The sequence below is a fragment of the Capra hircus genome, chromosome 2 (genome assembly GCF_001704415.2).
Source record: "Capra hircus breed San Clemente chromosome 2, ASM170441v1, whole genome shotgun sequence".
Classification (NCBI taxonomy): Eukaryota; Metazoa; Chordata; class Mammalia; order Artiodactyla; family Bovidae; genus Capra; species Capra hircus.
This window is the reverse complement of record NC_030809.1, coordinates 119,420,017-119,442,716: the sequence shown is the minus strand read 5'-3', so window position 1 is coordinate 119,442,716 and position 22,700 is coordinate 119,420,017. Positions and strand designations below refer to the sequence as shown.

General features: G+C 39.7%; 1 protein-coding gene across 2 annotated transcripts in view; it reads left to right on the top strand.

Moving 5' to 3' along the window:
- CWC22 (CWC22 spliceosome associated protein homolog) overlaps positions 1-4,165 on the top strand; it is a 65,506-nt gene extending 61,341 nt beyond the window's left edge. The window contains exon 20 of one of the 2 annotated variants that reach the window (XM_005675898.2): positions 2,701-4,165. In XM_005675898.2, the coding sequence (XP_005675955.2) occupies positions 2,701-3,269 (569 nt within the window). In that variant the 3' untranslated portion in view covers positions 3,270-4,165. The remainder of the gene's footprint in view (positions 1-2,700) is intronic. The other variant, XM_005675899.3, reaches the window with a different exon arrangement.

The following is a 22,700-nucleotide window of genomic DNA, read 5'->3' as shown; positions in this document are numbered from 1 at the left end:
AGAAGGAGATTATTCATTTTTGGCCAGGATACCATAGAGATGATGTGTTATTCTTACTGTGCCTTACTGAGGAGTTGATAATATTGATATGTCTTATAGGTGATATTAACTTTAATCACTTGGTTATGGTGTTATTTGCTGGATTTTTTCATGGAAACTGTTTTTCTCTATAAATTACTGTTCAGTTCAGTTCAGTCGCTCAGTCATGTCCAACTCTTTGCGACCCCATGAATCGCAGCATGCCAGGCCTCCCTGTCCATCACCAACTCCTGGAGTTCACTCAGACTCACGTCCATCGAGTCAGTGATGGCATCCAGCCATCTCATCCTCTGTCGTCCCCTTCTCCTCCTGCCCCCAATCCCACGCAGTATCAGAGTCTTTTCCAATGAGTCAACTCTTCGCATGAGGCGGCCAAAGTACTGGAGTTTCAGCTTTAGCATCATTCCTCCCAAAGAAATCCCAGGGCTGCTCTCCTTCAGGATAGACTGGTTGGATCTCCTTGCAGTCCGGGGCCCTCTGAAGAGCGTTATAGGCCGGTAATTCAGTACTATGCAGATCTCTTCCTTCTCCTCTTTCAGTCTTCTGTTTTTGCACCCATCTTTGGATCTTATCTGCAATACTTGTTACTATAATGTTTGCCAAATGGTGGTTTTTCTGTTTGTCTCTTTTTTTCTACATTTGATAATGAAATTTCTCTTGTAAAAAAAGAGTTGTGCCCCCTGCATTTATTTATTAATCGTGTTATATATATCAGTGTAGACTCATGGATATTTATCTTATCCTATGGGTTAAAGTCCAGTGCTGTCATTTATTTTCTTGTTCAGATCATTTCAGCTTTGGCAATTAGAAATTCCTTCAAGTTGACTCCTGTGTTCTTTTGACACACTCCCATCGTTTTTTTCTTGAGCACTTCCTTCCTTAGAGCATGTCAAGTTGTATCAGATCTTTAGTGCCTTTAAATAGCAGATGTTAAGCTTTTATCAGGCATTTCTAGTTGTTTTAGCAACATTACTAGTCTTTCACAATCTTCTTCATCTTCCTTGGAAGAGGAAGTGCTGTAGTAAAGTATTTTTTCAAATATGCCATTTTCTGAAAAGGTCTATGTTGTTTTCCCCAGGGCCAACTCTGCCTTCTTTCACCATAATATCTTAATTTAAATAAAAGAGAGTCTGATTGCCCAAAATGCATGTCATTTCTTGTTTTTTAGTGTGTATTTCAGAGAGGCAGCACTTCTCTTCACAGCCTTTTTAGTAGGTTGGTGAGGCTAGTCTTTACACACTTGTTTCTCTTCAGAGTGTTTTACATACTATGTGGCATCCAGAATTAGGGGACTCAGTGATTTATATTGTTAGAGCGAGACTCCATTTACTCACAGGAAGTTTTATTCTTAAGTTGAAATATACTAACATTGTTCATTTACCATTCACCTCTAAAGAATTTATTTCATGGTATCTGTTTTGAGAACAGATGATAACACAGCATGAACTGCTGCAGTAAGGAAGCTTGCTGATTCAAAATTAATTTGCCTCATCATACAATTTCAGTAGAGACCTTTCAGTTTTATTAATAACATATTAAATAGCATAAAAGCAGTATGAACTTATACCAAATTAGAAAATTGTAAAGCAAACACCAAAGAGAGAGGAAAGTGCATATTATTGTCAGGCTCAGGTTTTGGTGTCAGGAAGCACCAAGTGTGGGATACAGAAGGGTCAGAGAGGCGTTGATTCTGCACAGAGCCAGATGGTTTCTGCTTGGGTGGCTGTAGTTCAGCTGGACTGTTTGATAGGAACCAGAGAAACGGGTCCTTTGTGGCAAACCAGGACCCGTGGGTTTGCCATGGGTAGGCATTTGGCAGGAGAAATAGATGCTGGTACATTTGAGTGGAGGTAGGACAAAGATAGGCAACTTTCCAACTTTGACAGAAATTGTGGTCATCTCAGTACTTTTGATTATGTACCCAAAGCAGATAATACAAAGTGGTTAAGTGTGTCTTATAGCTTAAAATGGGTAAGATATTTCATTCTAAGTAATATTTATATTTGTGGACAAACTGATAAAAGAAAAGTTTCGAGGCCTTAGAAGAGTTTTCTTAGCAATCAAGCCTTTGCAGCTCTCATAAAGCCTATGATTAGATTTCAACATAGCTTCTCTTTGCATAGTTACTACTTCTCTGGTAGCAGGACTGTTATTTTTGTAGACAGAGGTTTGTATTTGAAAAATATGTATTCCTGTTTTTACACAAACCCAGTCATCCCATTCAACCCACCTTTTAGAAAGTAATGTTGCTGGCACGTAGGATCATTGTATTTTAATTATGTATCATCTCTGGCATTCTGTTTCATATGACATAATAGATATGGGCTGAAATTTATGTTTTGGATAAAATTTGTAAGTGGAAATGTACCACTTTAGTCACTTCATTAAAACTTTTACATTTGCTATATACCTTATTTAAAACATTTGTTTAAGGATCAAAGCAGTTACTTCAGTAACTAATATATTGTATATTCTTAAAAATTACATTTTTTGTATACGGTTCTGTCACCAGATTTTGCATTCAGTCAATTTGACTCTTTATCCAGTTTGTCTGAATTAGTAAACAAACCTATAATGTATAAATAAATAAGATTTTTTTTCAGTTGTGAAATTAAGATTAAAATATAAGCTGACTAACTATATTCCATTTTACACATGCAGCTAAAAATGTAAGAAAGAAGGGGCATGGGAACCACAGAAGTAAAGAAGTAGATAAACTGATCAGGAAACAAGAAATGAATGATAGAAAACAAGAAGAAAGGAGGCCAGAGCATCGGCACCAGGAGACAAGGACTGAGAGAGAAAGGAGGTCAGAGAAACCCAGAGAGAGAGATTCAAGAGGCTCTGGAACAAAATACACTTCAGACAGAGGGATTCTTCCTGAGAGAAACAGCCACAGCAGACCCGTGCGTGACAGAGACCAAGAAGCACGCATGGGTTTGGAACATACTCATGGAGATCCCAGAAAGAAACGGGAGAGGAGAAATTCTTTCTCTGAAAATGAGCACAGACATCGAAATAGGGACAGTGAGAATTTTAGAAGGAAGGACAGATCCAAGTCAAGAGAAAAAAATAAAAAACATTCAGGTTCGAGAAGTGATGAAGATAGGTATCAGAACGGTGCTGAGAGGCAATGGGAAAAATCTAGCCGATACTCTGAACAATCCGGAGAATCAAAGAAAAATCAGGACCGGCGAAGAGAAAAGTCTCCAACAAAGCAAAAAAAATAATTCTGCAAAATCATAGAAACTGAACATGCCTTATATTCAGTTGAAACAAATTATTTTTTACATCGATTGACAAACTTTGTAGAGAATTGTTGTATAAAGTACTGGTTTGTATTTGTACATTAAAAATGTTTTCTTTTTAATATGTTTTATAACTGATACATCTCAAGGCCTTCTACAAAAAATTATTTGAGAAGTTTCACCAGAGAGGGTTATAATTCTTGCCTATATTTTGTTAATAAAACAATCAAAATGTTCATTGAATTGATGATTTTTTTATCAACAATTTTTTTTCTGATAATGTTTCTGATTGTTTATAGGATTATTATAATGAATTGTTAGTGACTTTTATTTGTAACTGAAGACCAAAATGGATGAACCTTTTTAAGGTTTTTGCTTTGTTAATGAGATATTATAAACTTTTCTTAGGAGTCTTGCTTTTTTTTAAGTAGAGGAATTATTTTAAGTTTTATTTTATGTTTTTAACAAAATATGTATGTATAATTTTTTTTCAGAAGTGTTTCAGTGAAGCTAGGTGTATGTTAGTCTTTAAACAAATACACAGCTATCTTATTTAATAATTAGGACTTCTCTCATTGACAACATTTCTTTCTGGACTGTTAGGTTAACTTTTAATTGAAATTCTTTGTGATTAGTGCTTTTTCTCAGCCTTGAAGTTCTATCACTGTTGGTAAGTTACTATGTATTTAAGTTTTAATGTAGATTAATAGGTTATTGAAAAACATGCAATCATGAGAAATATATGCAAGACCAACTGTGAAATAATTTTAGTTTTTTTATAAGAATTTTAAGGGTTGCTATCCTTGTAACTCTCACCAGTTACTATGTGACCATATTATTTATTACTTTTGAAATAAAATATTGCCTCTGAAATTTTAGATTTGCTGACATTAAACCGCATTTACTAAATGAGCCATTTGTACTTGCTCACCTTAAGAGCATATAAAATCCATTTTAGGCAGTGTCCAGATTCAAGAATAATCTTAAACCATTTTTAAAAAATCAAACCATTTTAAAGTTTGGCTTTTGGGCACACTCTGATTTATGTAAGAACTTGAGTATAGGGCTTCACTGGTGGCTCAGGGGTAAAGAATCCGCCTGCCAATGCAGAAGATAGGGGTTTGGTCCCTGGTCCAGGAAGATCTCACGTGCCACGGAGCAGTTAAGCCCGAGTTCTAGAGCCCACAGCTACTGAGCCTGTGATGTGGAGCCAAAGAGCGGCAACGACTGAGCCCACGCGCCGCAGCTGCTGAAGCCTGCGTGCCAGGGCACAGTGCTCGGAGCCATGCAGTCAGCGGCCCCCGCACCACGGCTGGAGAAGAGCCTGTGCCGCAGCCGAGACCCGCACAGCCAAAATAGATAAGGTTACATATTTAAAAAAACTTGAGCATAACTATAACACAGTCCATGTCGATAAAGGCATACTAGGTTTTCTTCCTCTTCTCCCCCTATCCCCCGAGTATTAATTGAATATGGCAGTTTGGAAAAATGAACTGTGGTGGTTAGAAGGTGGTAAGTTATGATTAGACCATCGCAGATGTAGTACGTTTCACAGAACTGTGAAGCTCAGCAAATAGAATTTAAGGAACATACAGGCTGTAAGCCCTAAGGGAAATAAATGAGTTAATTCTTTTAACTTTATTATCTAATTATTATCTAATTAACATTCATCTTTAGAGGTGTTAACAAGAAAAATGTACTAGAAATTTTATTTTCTCAACATTATTTCATAATTTCTAAATGTAAAAATGGAAGACCTTTTTATTGAGTACTTTAGACGTTAAAGAGTTTTTAAAGTAGATTTTTTTTTTTACTGTAACTTTTATTGAACTTCTGTGTTGCCAAGTCTATTCTAGGAATTAGAGATAAAACCATGAAGAAAACAAAGTCTCAACTCTTAGATAGTATGGTTGGGAAAGAGACCGGCGAAAGACAATGAACAAAGATATGTAAGTGTACCCGGTGGTAATAAATGCTATGAAGGAAAAAGGAAAGGAGAAAGTGTGATAATGGAGGGGGACAGAGGGTAATGATTCTACCTAGGAAGGTCGGAGAAGATCTCTCAAGGTGGCATTTAACTGAGGCAGAAGGAACTGCTGAGGTATAGATGTTTATTTATAGTAAACATTGCCTGGAAATTTTTGTTAACATTTCCTGTTCTACTTAGTTCAGCTTTTTTTTGCTCCTCAGTATTTTATTAATATTTACTCTTACAAAAGCAATTAATGAAACACCTAACTGCCTTCAAGCAGAGGTTTTTAAGAGGAAGGGAGTCCCATCAGGACATAGTGAATAAGAGCCTAGGTGAAGAATACACTGTCTGCCTTCTGGATGCATTTCTGTAGCATCAGATATTTGTTCCCATCCACTGCCTGCCACTGAGGCAGATTTCTCGCCTTCATCCTTTTTAACATGCAGATGAGAAATTTGTTTGTTATTCCTAATTTTTTATTTCTTAGGATTCGTATTTTGTAAGGACCAGCTGAGTTACAGGTATTTCACATGCATTGCTCATTGTTTTTCAGTTTCTCAGCTTCCTTGCTTCTCATCCATCCCTGCCTTTCACATCCCTAGCCACCCACTCCCATGGTCATCTCCTTCATGTTGACTTCAAAATCCACATAACCTCTGAAATCTCTCCTTCAAGCCTCACACTTTGACCACTGCCCATCCAGCTCCTCTACTCTAATGCTGCTCTCCTAGCAATCTTTTCACTTTATCACAGCATTCGAGTTACTGACTTTGGTATCGTGTTATCCCACTCCCTCATTTCTTCACTTCCTTGTTCTGTAGTCCATCATTTGATGGATGAAGTAATGAATAAACCGATTTTCACAAAATAACCCTGTGAGAATTGGTTTTGTCTCCCCATATTACAGAAGAGTGAAGTCCAGAGAGGTTAATTAGGTTTGAGCCAGAAAGCTAGGAAGTGGAAGGCCAGAGTTTAACCCAGATCAGCTTCATTCTAGTTTGAAAGAAGTGTTTGAGTACCAGCTCTGCCACCTAACAGCTGTGTGGACTTGGGCAAGTTATTTCATCTCTCAAACCTTCACATTCATCTTTAAAATGCTTATTGTGCCCACGTTATACAGCTGTAGTCATGATTAAATGAAATAAGCAGTCAAAGTTATATAGTAATATATAGTGCAAAGTGGGCATTCAGCAAATACTGGTTTTCTTTTTCCCCAGCATCTAGCAGAGACTTAGAAAATTAAGGTTCATTGATTGACTTGTGATTGCTCTGTTATATCACTGTAATGTGTGTTCTTAGTTGCTCAGTTGTGTCTGACTCTTTGAGACCCCATAGACTGTAGTCTGCCAGGCTCCTCTGTCCCTGGGGATTCTCTGTCAAGAATGCCGGAGTGGGATGCATACCCTCCAGGGGAATCTTCCCAACCCAGGGAGGTCTCCCACTTTGCAGACTAATTCTTTACCATCTGAGCCTCTAGGGAATCCATAAAAAAAGGAGGAGGGGTTGTGTTAGAATAGCAACACAGGAAATTAATGGATTTTTCTAGAGTCAAAGTGCGACAAAGAGCAATTCTCTGTCGCTTTTCTCCTGCTGTAGTACTTCTTTCCCAGATGTATATATTCTTTTACTTTAAGCAACCAGCTTCTATTACCCCTGATTGCACATTTCCCAAACATGTTGTCAGAAAGAGGGGGGAAAGTTTTGGTTATCTCTGGGTAATTACAAGTGACTTTTTTTAATGAGTGAAATTTTTGTTCTTGACTTTAATATTTTGTTTATGCCATTGTCACTTTGTTATTTTTATTCAACTGATGTATTTTTTTCCCTAATTCATGTCTGCCTTATAATTGTATGCTTTCATGCACCAAGATCTTTTAGAATCCTGATTTTTTTTCCTAATCCTTTTCTCACTTTTTCCAGTGTAATAATCGGATGTCCTTTCTCATCTTTCAGATTCTTTCATTCTGTTCCATGTTTATTCCACTGAATGTTTCTTATATCAGGCAAACTTTAATGTCGGCTGATATTTTAGGAGAGAACCCAGAGTGCCTGTGAGACCTTTAAGAAACCACTGTCGATTCACTGAAATACTTCCAAATGGTTTTCCTGGCTCTCCTAATTCTCATCTCTTGTGTCCCCTACTCCAGCCTTTTGTCTCTGGATCTGCTCTACAACTTGTATTTATACCCACCCTCATGTTTCTGTTTAAATGTCCTTTAAAACTTTTGAGTGCATTGCGTATCTCCATTTAGAACATGATTTCTTGAAGATGGTCCTACCTGTGCATTCTGTGTTTTCTAGAGATAAACGTGAGGACATCTCTCTACCACTGTGACTTGCCCTCCTTACCATGCTTTGTGGTGTGAAATGAAACTTGGTTCACCTTTGGCCAGCTTTACACAGGTAGACGAAGAAAGGGGATAGCTGCCCAAAGTCATGTAGGGTGTGCGTGTCTGTTGTGTATGTACAGAGGAGCACAGGCTTGCCTTAGAAAAAGATTCCGGTTCATAAAGAGTAATCTATTACCATTTAAATTAAGTACTCTTTGGCAAATTTAAATCTGACATTTATTTCACCTCTGCCACTTGCTGGTTGTTGACTTTCAGACAGATCCTTTAACCTCTGTGTCCCAGTTTTCTCCCCTGTAAAATGGATTCATAATAGTAACTCCCTCAAATAGTGAATGATCTCTGTGGCATACTTAGAATAGGACCTGGAACTAAGTGCTCACGGTTACTGTTTGTATTGTTATTGTCACTAAAGCTGACATAGTAGCAGTTGACCAGGAACTGCAAAATCAAGAACCTACAGGGGCCAGGAGGGTCACAATCAAATGTGGGAAACAAGTCATTTAAAGGCACAGCAGGTACTTAGCTCCAGTGTGCCAGTGGAAAGGAAGACCAAAGATTGACACGTCTCCCTGGTTTTGAAGAGAATAAGAATTGTGTATGTAGCTCTTGAGTGTTAATTGTTGATGGTGACCTCATGTAAATTTAAAATAGCCCAGATTTTTGAAAGTCCAAACAAAGCTTTTGAGTGTCTGGTTTGTGATTCTACTGCAGTCCCTCAATAACAATGTGTTACTTGATTTTGAAAAGACACTACTTACTGTACAAAAAAGATCATTGTTTCCGTTTTTGCTGTCAATAATGTTGGGAGAATAGGCCCTTCATCTTCCTTGAGAAACCTCATCTGCTTTGCTAGCCTCATCAATCTCCTCTAGATAAAATTTTTGTTAAGTTTCAGTTCCGCACATCACTGGCCTACTGCCCACAATGTCATGGATCCAAAATACAGTTCAGTTTTCCTCAGATCTACATCTTTTCTAACTTAACTGCAAATGATTTCACCCATCTCCCATCACCTTTACATTTTCAAAGCGGTTCTCCTATCCTCAAATCACCCAAATTTTATCAGTATCACTTTTGGAAATCTTTGCCAATATCACACCCAAACTGCCACCACTGTAGTCCTGGCCCTTTTAACTTTGTGGCTGGACTTGGAAAATAGTTTACTGATCATCTACTGTGTGCCAGGTACTATTCTGAGGATATTTGTTTTTGTTTGGTCTCTAGGTCATATCCAGCTCTACCACCCCATGGATGGTAACCCGCAGACTCCTCGGTCCTGAGGATATAGTGAAGAGCAAACAAACAGGGGACCTGTTTTCAATTGAGCCTAAATTCTTGCAACAGAAACCAAAGATAAAGTTTGAAAGTAGAGACTTGTGCATAGAAAACTGTTAGCTATCAGAAAAGTCAAAAGAATAGTATGGTGACCACTTACATACCACCTACCTAGATTCAGATTAATCTAAAGCATTATTTTTGTCCTGTCCTCCCCTAAGGCACTAAAGTCCAATGACTCTTCTAATATTTCGGTACAGTTCAGTCTTCCTCAACGTTTGCTTTAGGAGCTGACCATCACTTGAGCACTACCATGTGGCAGGCCAGGCCTAATTTTGACAACCGTAAGGTAAGGGCTATGACAGTTTTATAGTTCACACACTCAGCTGAGACACCACAAAGCCAGGACTCCATCTACCACGTGATCACACACACCAGATGAAATAATTGTTTCCTTAAGGTTACCCTGCCACAAAAACCCTGCTGTAGCCAAGCTGGTTATTTTAAAATACTACCCTTTCTCCTCTCTAGACTTCTGCCTCCCTCCTACCCTCCACCTAAATTATCCCTGTCAGTCCATTCAAATTTTTCAAGATTCAGCATACATCTACTTCGCTACTAAAACGAAGGTTGCTCTGATAAAGAACCCAACAATGGCTTTTCCTTCTGTACAGCCTGATACAATTCAGGCACACATAGTAAAGGGCTTATAATTAGCATTTATGTATTATAGAATGAGATCATTTATATTTTTTGTCTTATCTCACCTAAGTAGATTGTATGTTTGTCAGTGACAGATATTTTGTCTTAAGCATTGCCTTTTTGCCTGAACCTTGCTATAGACCAGTGTTTCTTAACCTCAGTACTATTGGCTTTTTGGGTTAGTTAATTAGTTAGTTACTTGTGGGGGCCTGTCCTATACATTGTAAAGCATTTAGCTGCATCCTGGCCTTATCTGTTAGATTCCAGAAGCACAAACTCCCAGTCCTGACAGTGAAAAATATTTTCAGACATTGCCAAATAGGCCCTTGGAGGCAAGATCATCTCTAGCTGACTACCACTGCCATAGACATATCACTTAAAGAAATAATCTTCAGCTCAGTTCAGTTCAGTCGCTCAGCTGTGTCCAACTCTTTGCGACCCCATGAACTGCAGCACGCCAGGCCTCCCTGTCCATCACCATCTCCCACAGTCCACCCAAACCCGTATTCATGGAGTTGGTGATGCCATCCAACCATCTCAGCCTCTGTTGTCCCCTTCTCCTTCTGCCTTCAATCTTTCCCCGCATCAGGGTCTTTTCAAATGAGTCAGCTCTCCACATCAGGTGGCCAAAGATTGGAGTTTCAGCTTCAACATCAATCCTTCCAATGAACACCCAGGACTGATCTCCTTTAGGATGGACTGGTTGGATCTCCTTGCAGTCCAAGGGACTCTCAAGAGTCTTCTCCAACACCACAGTTCAAAAGCATCAATTCGGTGCTCAGCTTTCTTCACAGTTCAACTCTCACATCCATACATGACCACTGGAAAAACCATAGCCTTGACTAGACGGACCTTTGTTGGCAAAGTAATGCTTTTTAATAATGCTGTCTAGGTTGGTCGTAACTTCTCTTCCTAGGAGCAAGTGTCTTTTAATTCCATGGCTGCAATCACCATCTTCAGTGATTTTGCAGCCCAGAAAAATAAAGTCAGCCACAGTTTCCATGTTTCCCCTTCTATTTGCCATGAAGTGATGGGACCAGATGCTATGATCTTAAGTTTTTTGAATGTTGAGCTTTAAGCCAACTTTTTCACTCTCCTCTTTCACTTTCATCAAGAGGCTTTTTAGTTCCTCTTCACTTTCTGCCATAAGGGTGGTGTCATCTGCATATCTGAGGTTATTGATATTTCTCCCGGCAATCTTGATTCTAGCCTGTGCTTCTTCCAGCCCAGCGTCTCTCATTATGTACTCTGCATAGAAGTTAAATAAGCAGGGTAACAATATACAGCCTTGACGTACTCCTTTTCCTATTTGGAACCAGTCTGTTGTTCCATGTCCAGTTCTAACTGTTGCTTCCTGACCTGCATACAGATATCTCAAGAGGCAGGTCAGGTGGTCTGGTATTCCCATCTCTTTCAGAATTTTCCACAGTTTATTGTGATCCACACAGTCTTCAATGGATCACAGTGATAGTCCTTATTCTGGGAACCTCACCATCTTCCTCTTATTTAAAGCTGTGTGTACTTATACTGCCCTCTTATTTTTATGAGGGCAAGATTTGTTTTAAATGGGGAACTCACCACTAATAAAGTGGTAGGCAGCAATATTCTGTTTTTGTTTGGCAAAATATTCTGATATCATTCTAGCGAACACATCTGGTTGACATTTTAAAAGGCAGATTTTCTGCAAATGGAAGCATGATTAGCCTGTTAATATAGTTATCTCATATAGATTCTTTTTTTTTTATTTTAAAATCTTTAATTCTTACATGCGTTCCCAAACATGAACTGTAGCTATTTATTATTAACCAACACATTTTAGAAATGGAAAGCAGTCAGCTGTTAATATTGTATTATTTCTAATCCCATATTAGAGAATTGTGCATGCTAAGTTGCTTCAATTGTGTCTGACTGTTTGTGACCCTTTGGACCATAGCCCGCCAAGCTCTCAAGTCCTTGGGATTCTCTAGGCAATACTGGAGTCAATTGCTGTGACTTCCTCCAGGGGATCTGCCTGACTCAGGGATCAAACCTGCAACTCTTATGTCTCCTGCTTTGGCAGGCGGGTTCTTTACCACTAGCGCAAACTGGGAAGATTATCCAAAATCCAAACACCTCAATTTTTGATCAGGCATTTCAGTGACAGTCAAATGGTTGTTTAAAGTGAATTAACTAGTTATTTAATCAGTCATTTCATGCACTATAAGACCTAAAAGACTGAGCAAATTGAAGTTGAATCTCCTGTGCATTAGCTTCCTTCCTGGAAAAAATCCTGCAGTGAGAAAACTTGCTATGAGTCAGTCCTTCTGAGTTCCATACTTTACATAGCAGCCTGTTTGCTCAGTCAGAGATGCGCCCCTCTCGAACACTGTTTTCATGGCCGACGCATGAGAAGCCCCTTTGAGGGCTCTACTGAACATATGCTGCTGTACAAGGGTTATTCCTTCTCTCTGATCAGATAATTCTGGTGAACGGCCAACAAGAGAACTCCCTGGCCCAGTCATACAGAATAACTGAAGCCCTGGGCAACACCATTGGTTCACAAGTGAATATGTGACCTAAGCTGGGCCACTCAGAGCATTCTCCAATGGTTTTTCAGCTTGGAAGGGCACACAGAACAAGGAAGGTGTCTCCTGAAGCTGGAGCGTCCACTGCCCTATGGAAGAAGCCACCCTGCAATAGAGGATGAGTACAGCTCAAAAGCAAGCAGCGCACAGACGGAAGAGGAGTCCTAACAAGTTTGAGTCCTTAAATTTAACTGTGGCGGACACAAGACCTCCCAGTTACATGAGCCAAAAAATTCCCTTTTCTACTTTAGCTACTTTGATTTAGATGTGTACCACTTGCGCTAAAAGTGTGCCAAATAGCTTTGGTCGAGTCTGACTGCGACCCCATGGACCATAGCCTGCCAGGCTCCTCTGGCCAAGGGATTCTCCAGGGGAGAATACTGGAGTGGCTTGCTGCGCCCTCCTCCAGGGCATCTTCCTGAACCAGGGGTCGATCCTTTTAGTCTCTTACGTCTCCTGCATTGCAGGTGGGTTCTTTACCACTAGCGCCACCTGCACTGAAAGCATCTATTAATTCAGGTTGACTGCTGTTGATGGGCAGGCTTAATAAGGACAGCTCTTCCCACCATACTTTTGCTTACGTACTTCTGCTGCATATCCTCTCCTTCTGAGTATAGATGGAAATAAATATACACTCAATAATGATAACCTGTGAAAAAAAATATAACAAAGGACCTTTACGGAAATATTTAAATGAGTGATTTTAAATGAGGTTAATTTAAAATGACATTAATTTTATTACTAGTGCTCTATTTTTATAACAGAACCTCACTTTTGCTATAGCACTCATCTTGGGCTTTGAAATGTATTGCACAGATGTAACAACTCAATTCACAAATGAAAATTGGTTTCATATTACTAGTGAAAAGGACTAACTGCAGCTATTTTGGGAGTTGTAATGCCTCCTTTAAACCACAAAGATACTTGAGCATATCACCTTTACAACTAATGTATTCTCCCGATCATTTTACAAAATGAAATACTGAATAGTAAGACCTCAAAGGTTTGCAGTCTTCTCAAAAAATATAAATGCAGCCTGAGAATCCCATTATACATAAATACATGCAGATACACTTCCTCGAAATACAGGAAAAAATGTAGAAAATAAAGATTTCCATTCTGCAAGTTTGAGAACAGTTTTGCTTATGTTCTTAATATTATTTTCTGTCCAAAAATGAGAAAGTGAAGTTCTTAAGGATAGTCATCCAAAGAGAGGAAAGAGAGGAGGGGAATTTGTGCTTGAGGTTAATGAATGGTGCTGTATTGCTCACCTGGGCTGGAGACAAGTATTGGAGAGTCTCTAGGAGACGTGGGAGGCACTGGAGAAGAACAAGAACTAATGAATAAGAGTCTTCTACTAGTGTAGACACTTTCTGGAGGTCAGGAGTTCATTTCTACATTCCTTTGTAACCCCAGGTCTCTCTATGTATTATAACTATATTCAGTTCAGTTGAGTCGCTCAGTCGTGTCCGACTCTTTGCAACCCCGTGAATCGCAGCATGCCAGGCCTCCCTGTCCATCACCGTCACCTGGAGTTTCATCAGACTCACGTCCATCGAGTCAGTGATGCCATCCAGCCATCTCATCCTCTGTCGTCCCCTTCTCCTCCTGCCCCCAATCCCTCCCAGCATCAGAGTCTTTTCCAATGAGTCAACTCTTCGCATGAGGTGGCCAAAGTACTGGAGTTTCAGCTTTAGCATCATTCCTTCCAAAGAAATCCCAGGGCTGATCTCCTTCAGAATGGACTGGTTGGATCTCCTTGCAGTTCAAGGGACTCTCAAGGGTCTTCTCCAATACCACAGTTCAAACGCATCAATTCGTTGGTGCTCAGCTTTCTTCACAGTTCAATTCTCACATCCATACATGACCACAGGAAAAACCATAGCCTTGACTAGATGGACCTTTGTTGTCAAAATAATGTCTTTGCTTTTCAACATACTATCTAGGTTGGTCATAACTTTTCTTCCAAGAAGTAAGTGTCTTTTAATTTCATGGCTGCAGTCACCATCTGCAGTGATTTTGGAGCCCCAAAAATAAAAAAGTCTGACACTGTTTCCACTGTTTCCCCATCTATTTCCCATGAAGTGATGGGACCAGATGCCATGATTTTCTTTTTTTGAATGTTGAGCTTTAAGCCAACTTTTTAACTCTCCTCTTTTACTTTCATCAAGAGGCTTTTCAGTTCCTCTTCCCTTTCTGCCATAAGGGTGGTGTCATCTGCATATCTGAGGTTATTGATATTTCTCCTGGCAATACTGATTCCAGCTTGTGCTTCTTCCAGCCCAGCATTTCTCATGATGTACTCTGCATAGAAGTTAAATAAGCAGGGTGACAATATACAGCCTTGACGTACTCCTTTTCCTGTATGGAACCATTCTGTTGTTCCATGTCCAGTTCTAACTGTTGCTTCCTGACCTGCATACAGATTTTTCAAGAGGCAGGTCAGGTGATCTGGTATTCCCATCTCTTTCAGAATTTTCCACAGTTTATTGTGATCCACACAGTCAAAGGCTTTGGCATAATCAATAGAGCAGAAGTAGATGTTTTTCTGGAACTCTCTTGCTTTTTCAATGATCCAGTGGATGTTGGCAATTTGATCTCTATATCAAAACTATCTCTTATTGTTACTCAATAGGCATTTGATGAGTGAATGGACAGATTATTTTGACTTATTGCTAGGCAGAATGATTTGATATGCTTTGGGATTCTCAGGTTTTTATGAAATTTTAAAGCAAGATCAGCTACTGTTAACCTATTTTGGAGTCCAAATGTAAGTATTTCATTTGGTAGAGCAAGAGAAAGTAGAAGGTGAGAATGCATTAGCTTAAAAGGCGTGAAAAGTCTTATCATTGGGGCTTAGAGTCTCATGATCCTGGAAATCCTTTTTCCACCAAGTACATGAGTCCAGGCTAGTTTGCTGGGTAATGAGAAGCCATGACCACACCCCTAGCCTCCAGTGAGCCCTGCCCTGGCTGTCACAGACCAGAAGAACCACCCAGCAACCCCTCAGAACTTTAAGAACTAATAAATGTTTATTCTTTTAAACACTGGTTCAAGAGTATTTTGCTTTGCAACAAAAGCAAACAGATACTTCAACAATGATCTGAACTTTTTGCTCAGCAGCTAGTATAATAAATACATTTCACACACTGCTGCTGCTGCTGCTGCTGCTGCTAAGTCGCTTCAGTCGTGTCCGACTCTGTGCGACCCCATAGACGGCAGCCCACCAGGCTCCCCCGTCCCTGGGATTCTCCAGGCAAGAACACTGGAGTGGGTTGCCATTTGCTTTTCCAATGCATGAAAGTGAAAAGTGAAAGTGAAGTGGCTGAGTCATGTCCAACTCCCAGAGACCCCGTGGACTACAGCCCACCAGGCTCCTCCATCCATGGGGTTTTCCAGGCAAGAGTACTGGAGTGGGGTGCCATTGCCTTCTCCGTCCCTTACGATTACACACTTAACAAATGTTCTAATAATGAGGACAGTTTCCTCTTGTTCTTCTAACCTTTCTCCTAAGTGGTTGATTTTACAACATAAACGCCCCAATGTTTAGCTTTAGAAATGTTAAAATATTTTAAATGTCTATTGCATTGTTTTCATCATCATTTTGTTTTGTTTTACTAGACCAGCCTTCTTGAAAGCTCCAGGAATGATCTTAATATATGGTAAGGTTTTTCCCTTAAACCATGCTAATCACTGTTTTTTCTCTGTTTAGAAAATAATAATCAAAGCTGTTTTTTAGCAACTGGATGATTTTTTTTTTTTTTTTAAGGAATGTGTTTCCTGTCAGAGAAATGTTGGACAAATTTTCTATGGAGGGTTGTGGGATCTACTGTAAACTTTTGAAGGAAAGACTTCTCTCCTTTTGGTACATATCTAAAGGTAATCTTTTGATCCTTTCCAACCTCCTGATTTTAGTTTATGCCACAGATGCAACATAAAGAAGCAAGCCCAGGAAAGTTGGCTTGTATCTCTGTGCAGTGTAGTGGGACTGCTGATAATTTTTATAATGGTCCTAACTTTGAGACTTGTTGCTTATAATTTGGGTATTTAGGAGGCTTCTATATAATAAATGATTTCTCTTAGCTGTGCATGGTAGTTCCCTATCTCTTAGCTGCTATCTTTCTGATATGTATTGCTAATCAGAGGTGTGGGATGAGGGAAACTCTGGTGAATAATTAACACAATTGTATGGCTACGATAAGAAAACTCACCCAAGTATATGTGCTACTGAGAGAGGCACCATCATTAAACAGCTATTAGGGAGCATTGCAGAGAATTCTATCTCTTTTCTTGATGTTTCTACTGGTCCCCACTACTTTAAGTTTAAAAGCGGATAATAACAAGTTTATGTGGCAGATGTTTTGAAATATTAACTGGTATGTTTTCGCTCTCATCTCCCTCCCATCACTTTCTGTTACCCAGTTTACCCTTTTCAGAATTTAAATCATTAGGCAGGTGACCTAGCGTCCTCAGTGGGAGTTGCCGCAGTAGAATCAGAGAACAAAGATGTCAGGTCTTGGCTTTTGAGTTTCAAAAGAGTAAAGCCAAGACATTTGGAAGAATTCGTGATGAGGAAGACTTGATATTTTATCACTGCCTTCTAAGTTCAAGATTCTCTGAATTTGAAGGGAGAACAGACAACACCATGTAAATCTGAAATTCTGATAACTCAGAGTCCTGTAACCTGCTGCCCTTTTGGGTTTCCTGGGAAGGTCACAAACCCTGAAGAATTCTTTGTATCATCATAGCACTGGAGAATACATTAGAAATGTCTAAATACAAAGAAGAGACAAAAAGATCTTAGGAAGCCTTACAGATTCCTCATGAAACGCAACCTGCAAAGGGAAGTGAAAGTGAAGTGTTAGTCGCTCAGTTGTGTCCGACTCTGAGACTCTGCGGAATGGACTGTACCCCTCCAGGTTCCTCTGTTCATGGAGTTTTCCAGTCAAGAATACGGGAGTGTGTAGCCATTTCCTTTTCCAGGGGATCTTCCTGACCCAGGGATCAAACCCAGGTCTCCTGCATTGTAGGCAGATTCTTTACCGTATTTTTCTATGAATATGACACTGAGAACCTGTGGACTGGTGGTTTGGGGCCTTATAAGAGGGAGAAGGCAGAGCAGCATATTCAGTGTGGAATTTGTGGTAGAAGGTATATGAGCACTGAGCCATCGCAGGATTCGCCAGTGTAGAAGAGTGGTGATCACTACAGTGTTCCAAGGTGGATCCGTAACACTAAAGAATGAGAGACTCAATGCAGGGGAGAAAACGGGGAGCAAGAAAACCATGACTTCATTGGGTTTACCCTAAATTGGCTATGTTAACTTTTCTGTCACTAAATAAAATAGAGTTCAAAACTGAGGGTTGTTAGATGAGAATAAAACTGCACATCCTGTGATGTGAAATGAGGCTGTAGGTATCAGGCAGCACCAGATCGTAAGGAACACTGTCATCTGTGCTGCGGGAGCCACTGAAGGGCTTCGAAGTTGGCTACAGAATCAGCTCTGTGTCTTAGGAATTATCTCTCAGCAGCGTACACAGCACACTGGAGAATAAGCAAGGTTAGAGGAAGGAGCTTTGGTGACCCAGTAGGATGGTGGAGAGGCACCAGAAGAGGAGACTCCATTGTTGAGAGGCTTGATTAGGGAGCGGTTCACTTGTGCTAGATATCATCTCCAGGATGGTACATGAAACTTCAATTATATTGAAAGTAACATCATACAAGAAAAGATTGAGGACCTCTGGCGTAAAGTCTAAGTTAATGTGATCATGGTCCTGCCTAGGGAAAGGGGAAGTAATAAACTTATACCAAGAACTTAATATTGTATAAGATTTAAGAGGGTACTAGTGCTGAGTCACTTCAGTCACGTCTGACTCTTTGCGACGCTATGAACTGTAGCCCACCAGGCTCCTCTGTCCATGGGCTTCGCCAGGCAAGAATCCTGGAGTGGCTATGGAGACAGTGTGGAGATTGCTTAAAAAACTGGGAATAGAACTACCATATGACCCAGCTAACCCACTGCTGAGCATACACCCTGAAGAAACCAGAATTGAAAGAGATACTTGTACCCCAGTGTTCATTGCAGTGCTATTTACAATAGCTAGGACATGAAAGCAACTTAGATGTTCATTGGCAGATGAATGGACAAGGGAGTTGTGGTACACGCACACAAAGGAATATTACTCAGTTTTAGAAAGAAATGTGTTTGAATCAATTCTAATGAGGTGGATGAACCTGGAGCCTATTATACACAGTGAAGTAAGTCAGAAAGAGAAAGACAAATACTGTATATTAACACATATATAAGGAACTTAGAAAGATGATACCAATGATCCAACATGCAGGGCAGCAAAGGAGACGCATGTAAAGAACAGATTTTGGACTCAGCAGGAGAAGGCAAGGGTGGAATGGTTTGAGAGAACACCACTGAAGCAAGTACATTACCATATGTAAAATAAACGACAAGTTCAAGTTCAATGCGTGAAGCAAGACTCCCAAATCTGGTGCTCTGGGACAACCCTGGGGGATGGGGTGGGGAGGGAGGTGAGAGGGGGGTTCAGCATGGGGGGACACATGTACACCTGTGGCCAATTCATGTTGACATATGGCAAAAACCATCACAATATTGTAAAGTAATTATTGTAAAGTTATGACCAATCTAGACAGCATATTAAAAAACAGAGACATTACTTTGGCAACAAAGGTCTGTCTAGTCAAAGCTATGGTTTCTCCATAGTCATGTATGGAGGTGGAAGTTGGACTATAAAAAAAGCTGAGTGCCAAAGAATTGATACTTTTGAACTGTGGTGTTGGAGAAGATTCTTGAGAGTCCCTTGGACTGCAAGGAGATCCAACCAGTCCATCCTAAAGGAAATAAGTCCTGAATATTCATTGGAAGGACATGCTGAAGCTAAAACTCCAATACTTTAGCCACCTGATGCGAAGAACTGACTCATTGGAAAAGACCCTGATGCTGGGAAAGATTGAAGGCAGGAGGAGAAGGGGACGACAGAGGATGAGATGGTTGGATGGCATCACCGAGTCTATGGACATGAATTTGAGTAAGCTTCGGGAGTTGGTGATGGATAGGGAAGCCTGGCGTGCTGCAGTCCATGGGGTGGCAAAGAGTCAGACACAACTGAGCAACTGAACTGAATTATTCTCCAATTAAAATAAATTAATTGAAATTACCAAGCCCAACGTTGGTACAGGGGAGGGAGCTGGAGATTGAGTTCAGTCATGTGGCCAGTGACTTCATGAATCATATCTAGGTTGTGAAACCCCAGTAAAAACTCTGGACATGAGGCTTGGTGTTAGTGAGCACCAACCAAGGGCTTCCTGGTTGGTGAGTACGTTGACTTCCCAGAAAGGTGAAGCTTCCTGACACCATGGGGAAAGTACACGGGAGCTCTGCCTCCCCCCTCCCCTCGGTCCTCACCTATATGTGTCCTTTATAATAAACCTTTAATTGCAAATCTAAAAAAATTAATGCTAATACTTGAGTGGGTTGCCATGCCCTCCTCCAGGGAATCTTCCCAACCCAGGGATCCAACCTGAGTCTTATGTCTCCTGCTTTGGTAGGCAGGTTCTTTACCACTAGTGCCACCTGGGAAGCCCAGGATTTAAGAGTCTTATTTAAAGACTGGTGCTGGCCTTTCACACCTAGTTATGATGTAGGCTATAGAAAGTCCTACATAACAAGAACAATCTAGATAATGTACAGATTCATAGTTTTTTTGTTTGGAGGGCAAAGAACCTAATAAACTACAATGAGAGAAGAGATCCACAGATGCCTCATTCTTGGTGGAATAGCTGGAGGAGGAGGAAGCTGATACAAAAGTGTGTAAGAAGAGTATGGTTGGGTTTTTTAACACATTTTTAAAGTCTGAGTAAAGGCCAGTGTGATGATTCAGAAAGCGTGAGGTCTCCATACACAAAGACAATTTGCTCTCAACCCATCAGAGTGGGACTGTTTAAAATATCCAACTCTTCAAGAAAAAGAGTATTTATAGATGGGAGTGGGACATTTCATAATAATGAACCAGAAAACAATATGCAGGCTCCTAATTAAGCTCTTAAGTGCTTGAAGTTATTAGTATGATAGGAGACAAATTTAGTGAGAGATGTTAGCACTTCAGTAAATGACAGAGCAAGTAGAAAAAAATAATTAGTAAAGATATAGAAGACTGGAAAAATGGTATCAACTAACTGGATTTACACATCCCTTTCAAAATAGTACCACCAAAAACAGGAGAATGCAAATTCTTTTCAATTGCATATGGGAAACTTGTCAAGATAGACTGTACATGTACCCTAAAGCAAGTCTCAATAATTCCAAAGACTGAAATCTTTGGAGTATATTTTCTGACCACAATAGTATTTTTTATTATTATTATAGTTGATTTACAATATTGTATTAGTTTCAGCTGTAGAATATAGTAATTTAATATTTTATAGATTATATTCCATTTAAAATTATTATAAAATAATAGCTATATTTCCCAGTGCTGTGTAATATATCTTCTTTGCTTATTTGTTTTATACATAGTAGTCTGTATCTCTTAATCTCCTATCTTGCCCCTCTCCGTTTTCCCCACTGATAACCAATAGTTTGTCCTCTCTATGTCTGTGAGTCTGTTTATCTTTCTTTATATATGTTTTATTTTTTTTAGATTCCACATAGGAGTGATAACAGAGTATTAGACTTTCTCTGTCTGACTTAGTTCACTTAATATAATACCCTCTAGGTGCATCCGTGTTGTTGCAAATGGCAGAATGTCATTTTTCATGGCCGAGTAGTATTCTATTGTGTATGTACACCACATATGCTATATCCACCCATATTTTGTTTGAAGCCTAGTTTGCTTCATAACTTGGCTATTATAAATAGTGCTGCTATGAAAATAGGGGTTCATGTATTTTTTTGAATTAATGTTTTCTTTTTTTTCAGGTATATACTGAGGAGTAGAATTTTTGGTAGTTCTATTTTTAGCTTGTTAAGGAACCTCCGTACTGTTTTCCACAGTGGCTGTGCCAATTTACATTTCCATCAACATTTCAAGGGTTCCCTTTTCTTCAGATTCTTGCCAACATTTATTATTTCACAATAGAATTAAATTAGAAATTAATAACATTAAGATGTCTAGAATATCCTCAAATATTTGGAAAATAAACAACTTATTTCTAAGTAACTTATGAACCAAGGAAGAAATCACAAGAGAAGTAGAAAACTAAAATATGTCGCATGTAGCTGAAGCTGTGCCTAGAGGTAAATTTCTACTTCAAATAGAAATGCTTATATTAGAAAAAATAATTTATAAAAAGCCTTCTTTATATTATAAGCTTGCATTTTATTTCTTTACTTTTTATATTTTAGGAGTGGGTTGCCATTTCCTTCTCCAATGCATGAAAGTGAAAAGTGACAGTAAAGTCTCTCAGTCGTGTCCGACTCTTAGTGACCCCATGGACTGCAGCCCACCAGGCTCCTCTGTCCATGGAATTTTCCAGGCAAGAGTACTGGAGCGGGGTGCCATTGCCTTCTCCGATAATATAAGCTTCACTAAAAGTTATGTTAGGGGAAAAAAAAAGATGTAGATTTCAGTTCAGTTCAGTCACTCAGTCATGTCCAACTCTTTGCAGCCCCATGAACCACAGCACACCAGGCCTCCCTGTCCATCACCAACTCCCAGAGTCCATGCAAACCTGTGTCCATTGAGTCAGTGATGCCATCCAACCATCTCATCCTCTGTTGTCCCCTTCTCCTCCTGCCCCCAATCTTTCTCAACATCAGGGTCTTTTCAAATGAGTCAGCTCTCCGTGTCAGGTGGCCAAAGTATTGAAGTTCAGCTTCAACATCAGTCCTTCCAAAGAACACCCAGGACTGATCTCCTTTAGGATGGACTGGTTGGATCTCCTTGCATTCCAAGAGACTCTCAAGAGTCTTCTCCAACACCGCAGTTCAAAAGCATCAATTCTTTGGCGCTCAGCTTTCTTTATAGTCCAGCTCTCACATCCATTTAGGACCACTGGAAAAACCATATCCCTGACTAGACAGACCTTTGTTGGCAAAGTAATGCCTCTGCTTTTTAATAATGCTGTCTAGGCTGGTCATAACTTTCTTTCCAAGGAGTAAACATCTTTTAATTTCATGGCTGCAGTCACCATCTGCAGTGATTTTGGAGCTCAGAAAAAAAAGTCAGCCACTGTTTCCCCATCTATTTGCCATGAAATGATGGGACTAGATGCCATTATCTTAGTTTTCTGAATGTTGAACTTTAAGCCAACTTTTTCACTCACCTCCTTTACTTTCATCAAGAGGCTCTTTAGTTCTTCTTCACTTTCTGCCATAAGTGTGGTGTCATCTGCATATCTGAGGTTATTGATATTTCTCTTGGCAATCTTGATTCCAGTTTGTGCTTCCTCCAGCCCAGTGTTTCTCATGATGTACTCTGCATAGAGGTTAAATAAGCAAGGTAACAATATACAGCCTTGACATACTTCTTTTCATATTTGAAACCAGTCTGTTGTTCCATGTTCAGTTCTAACTGTT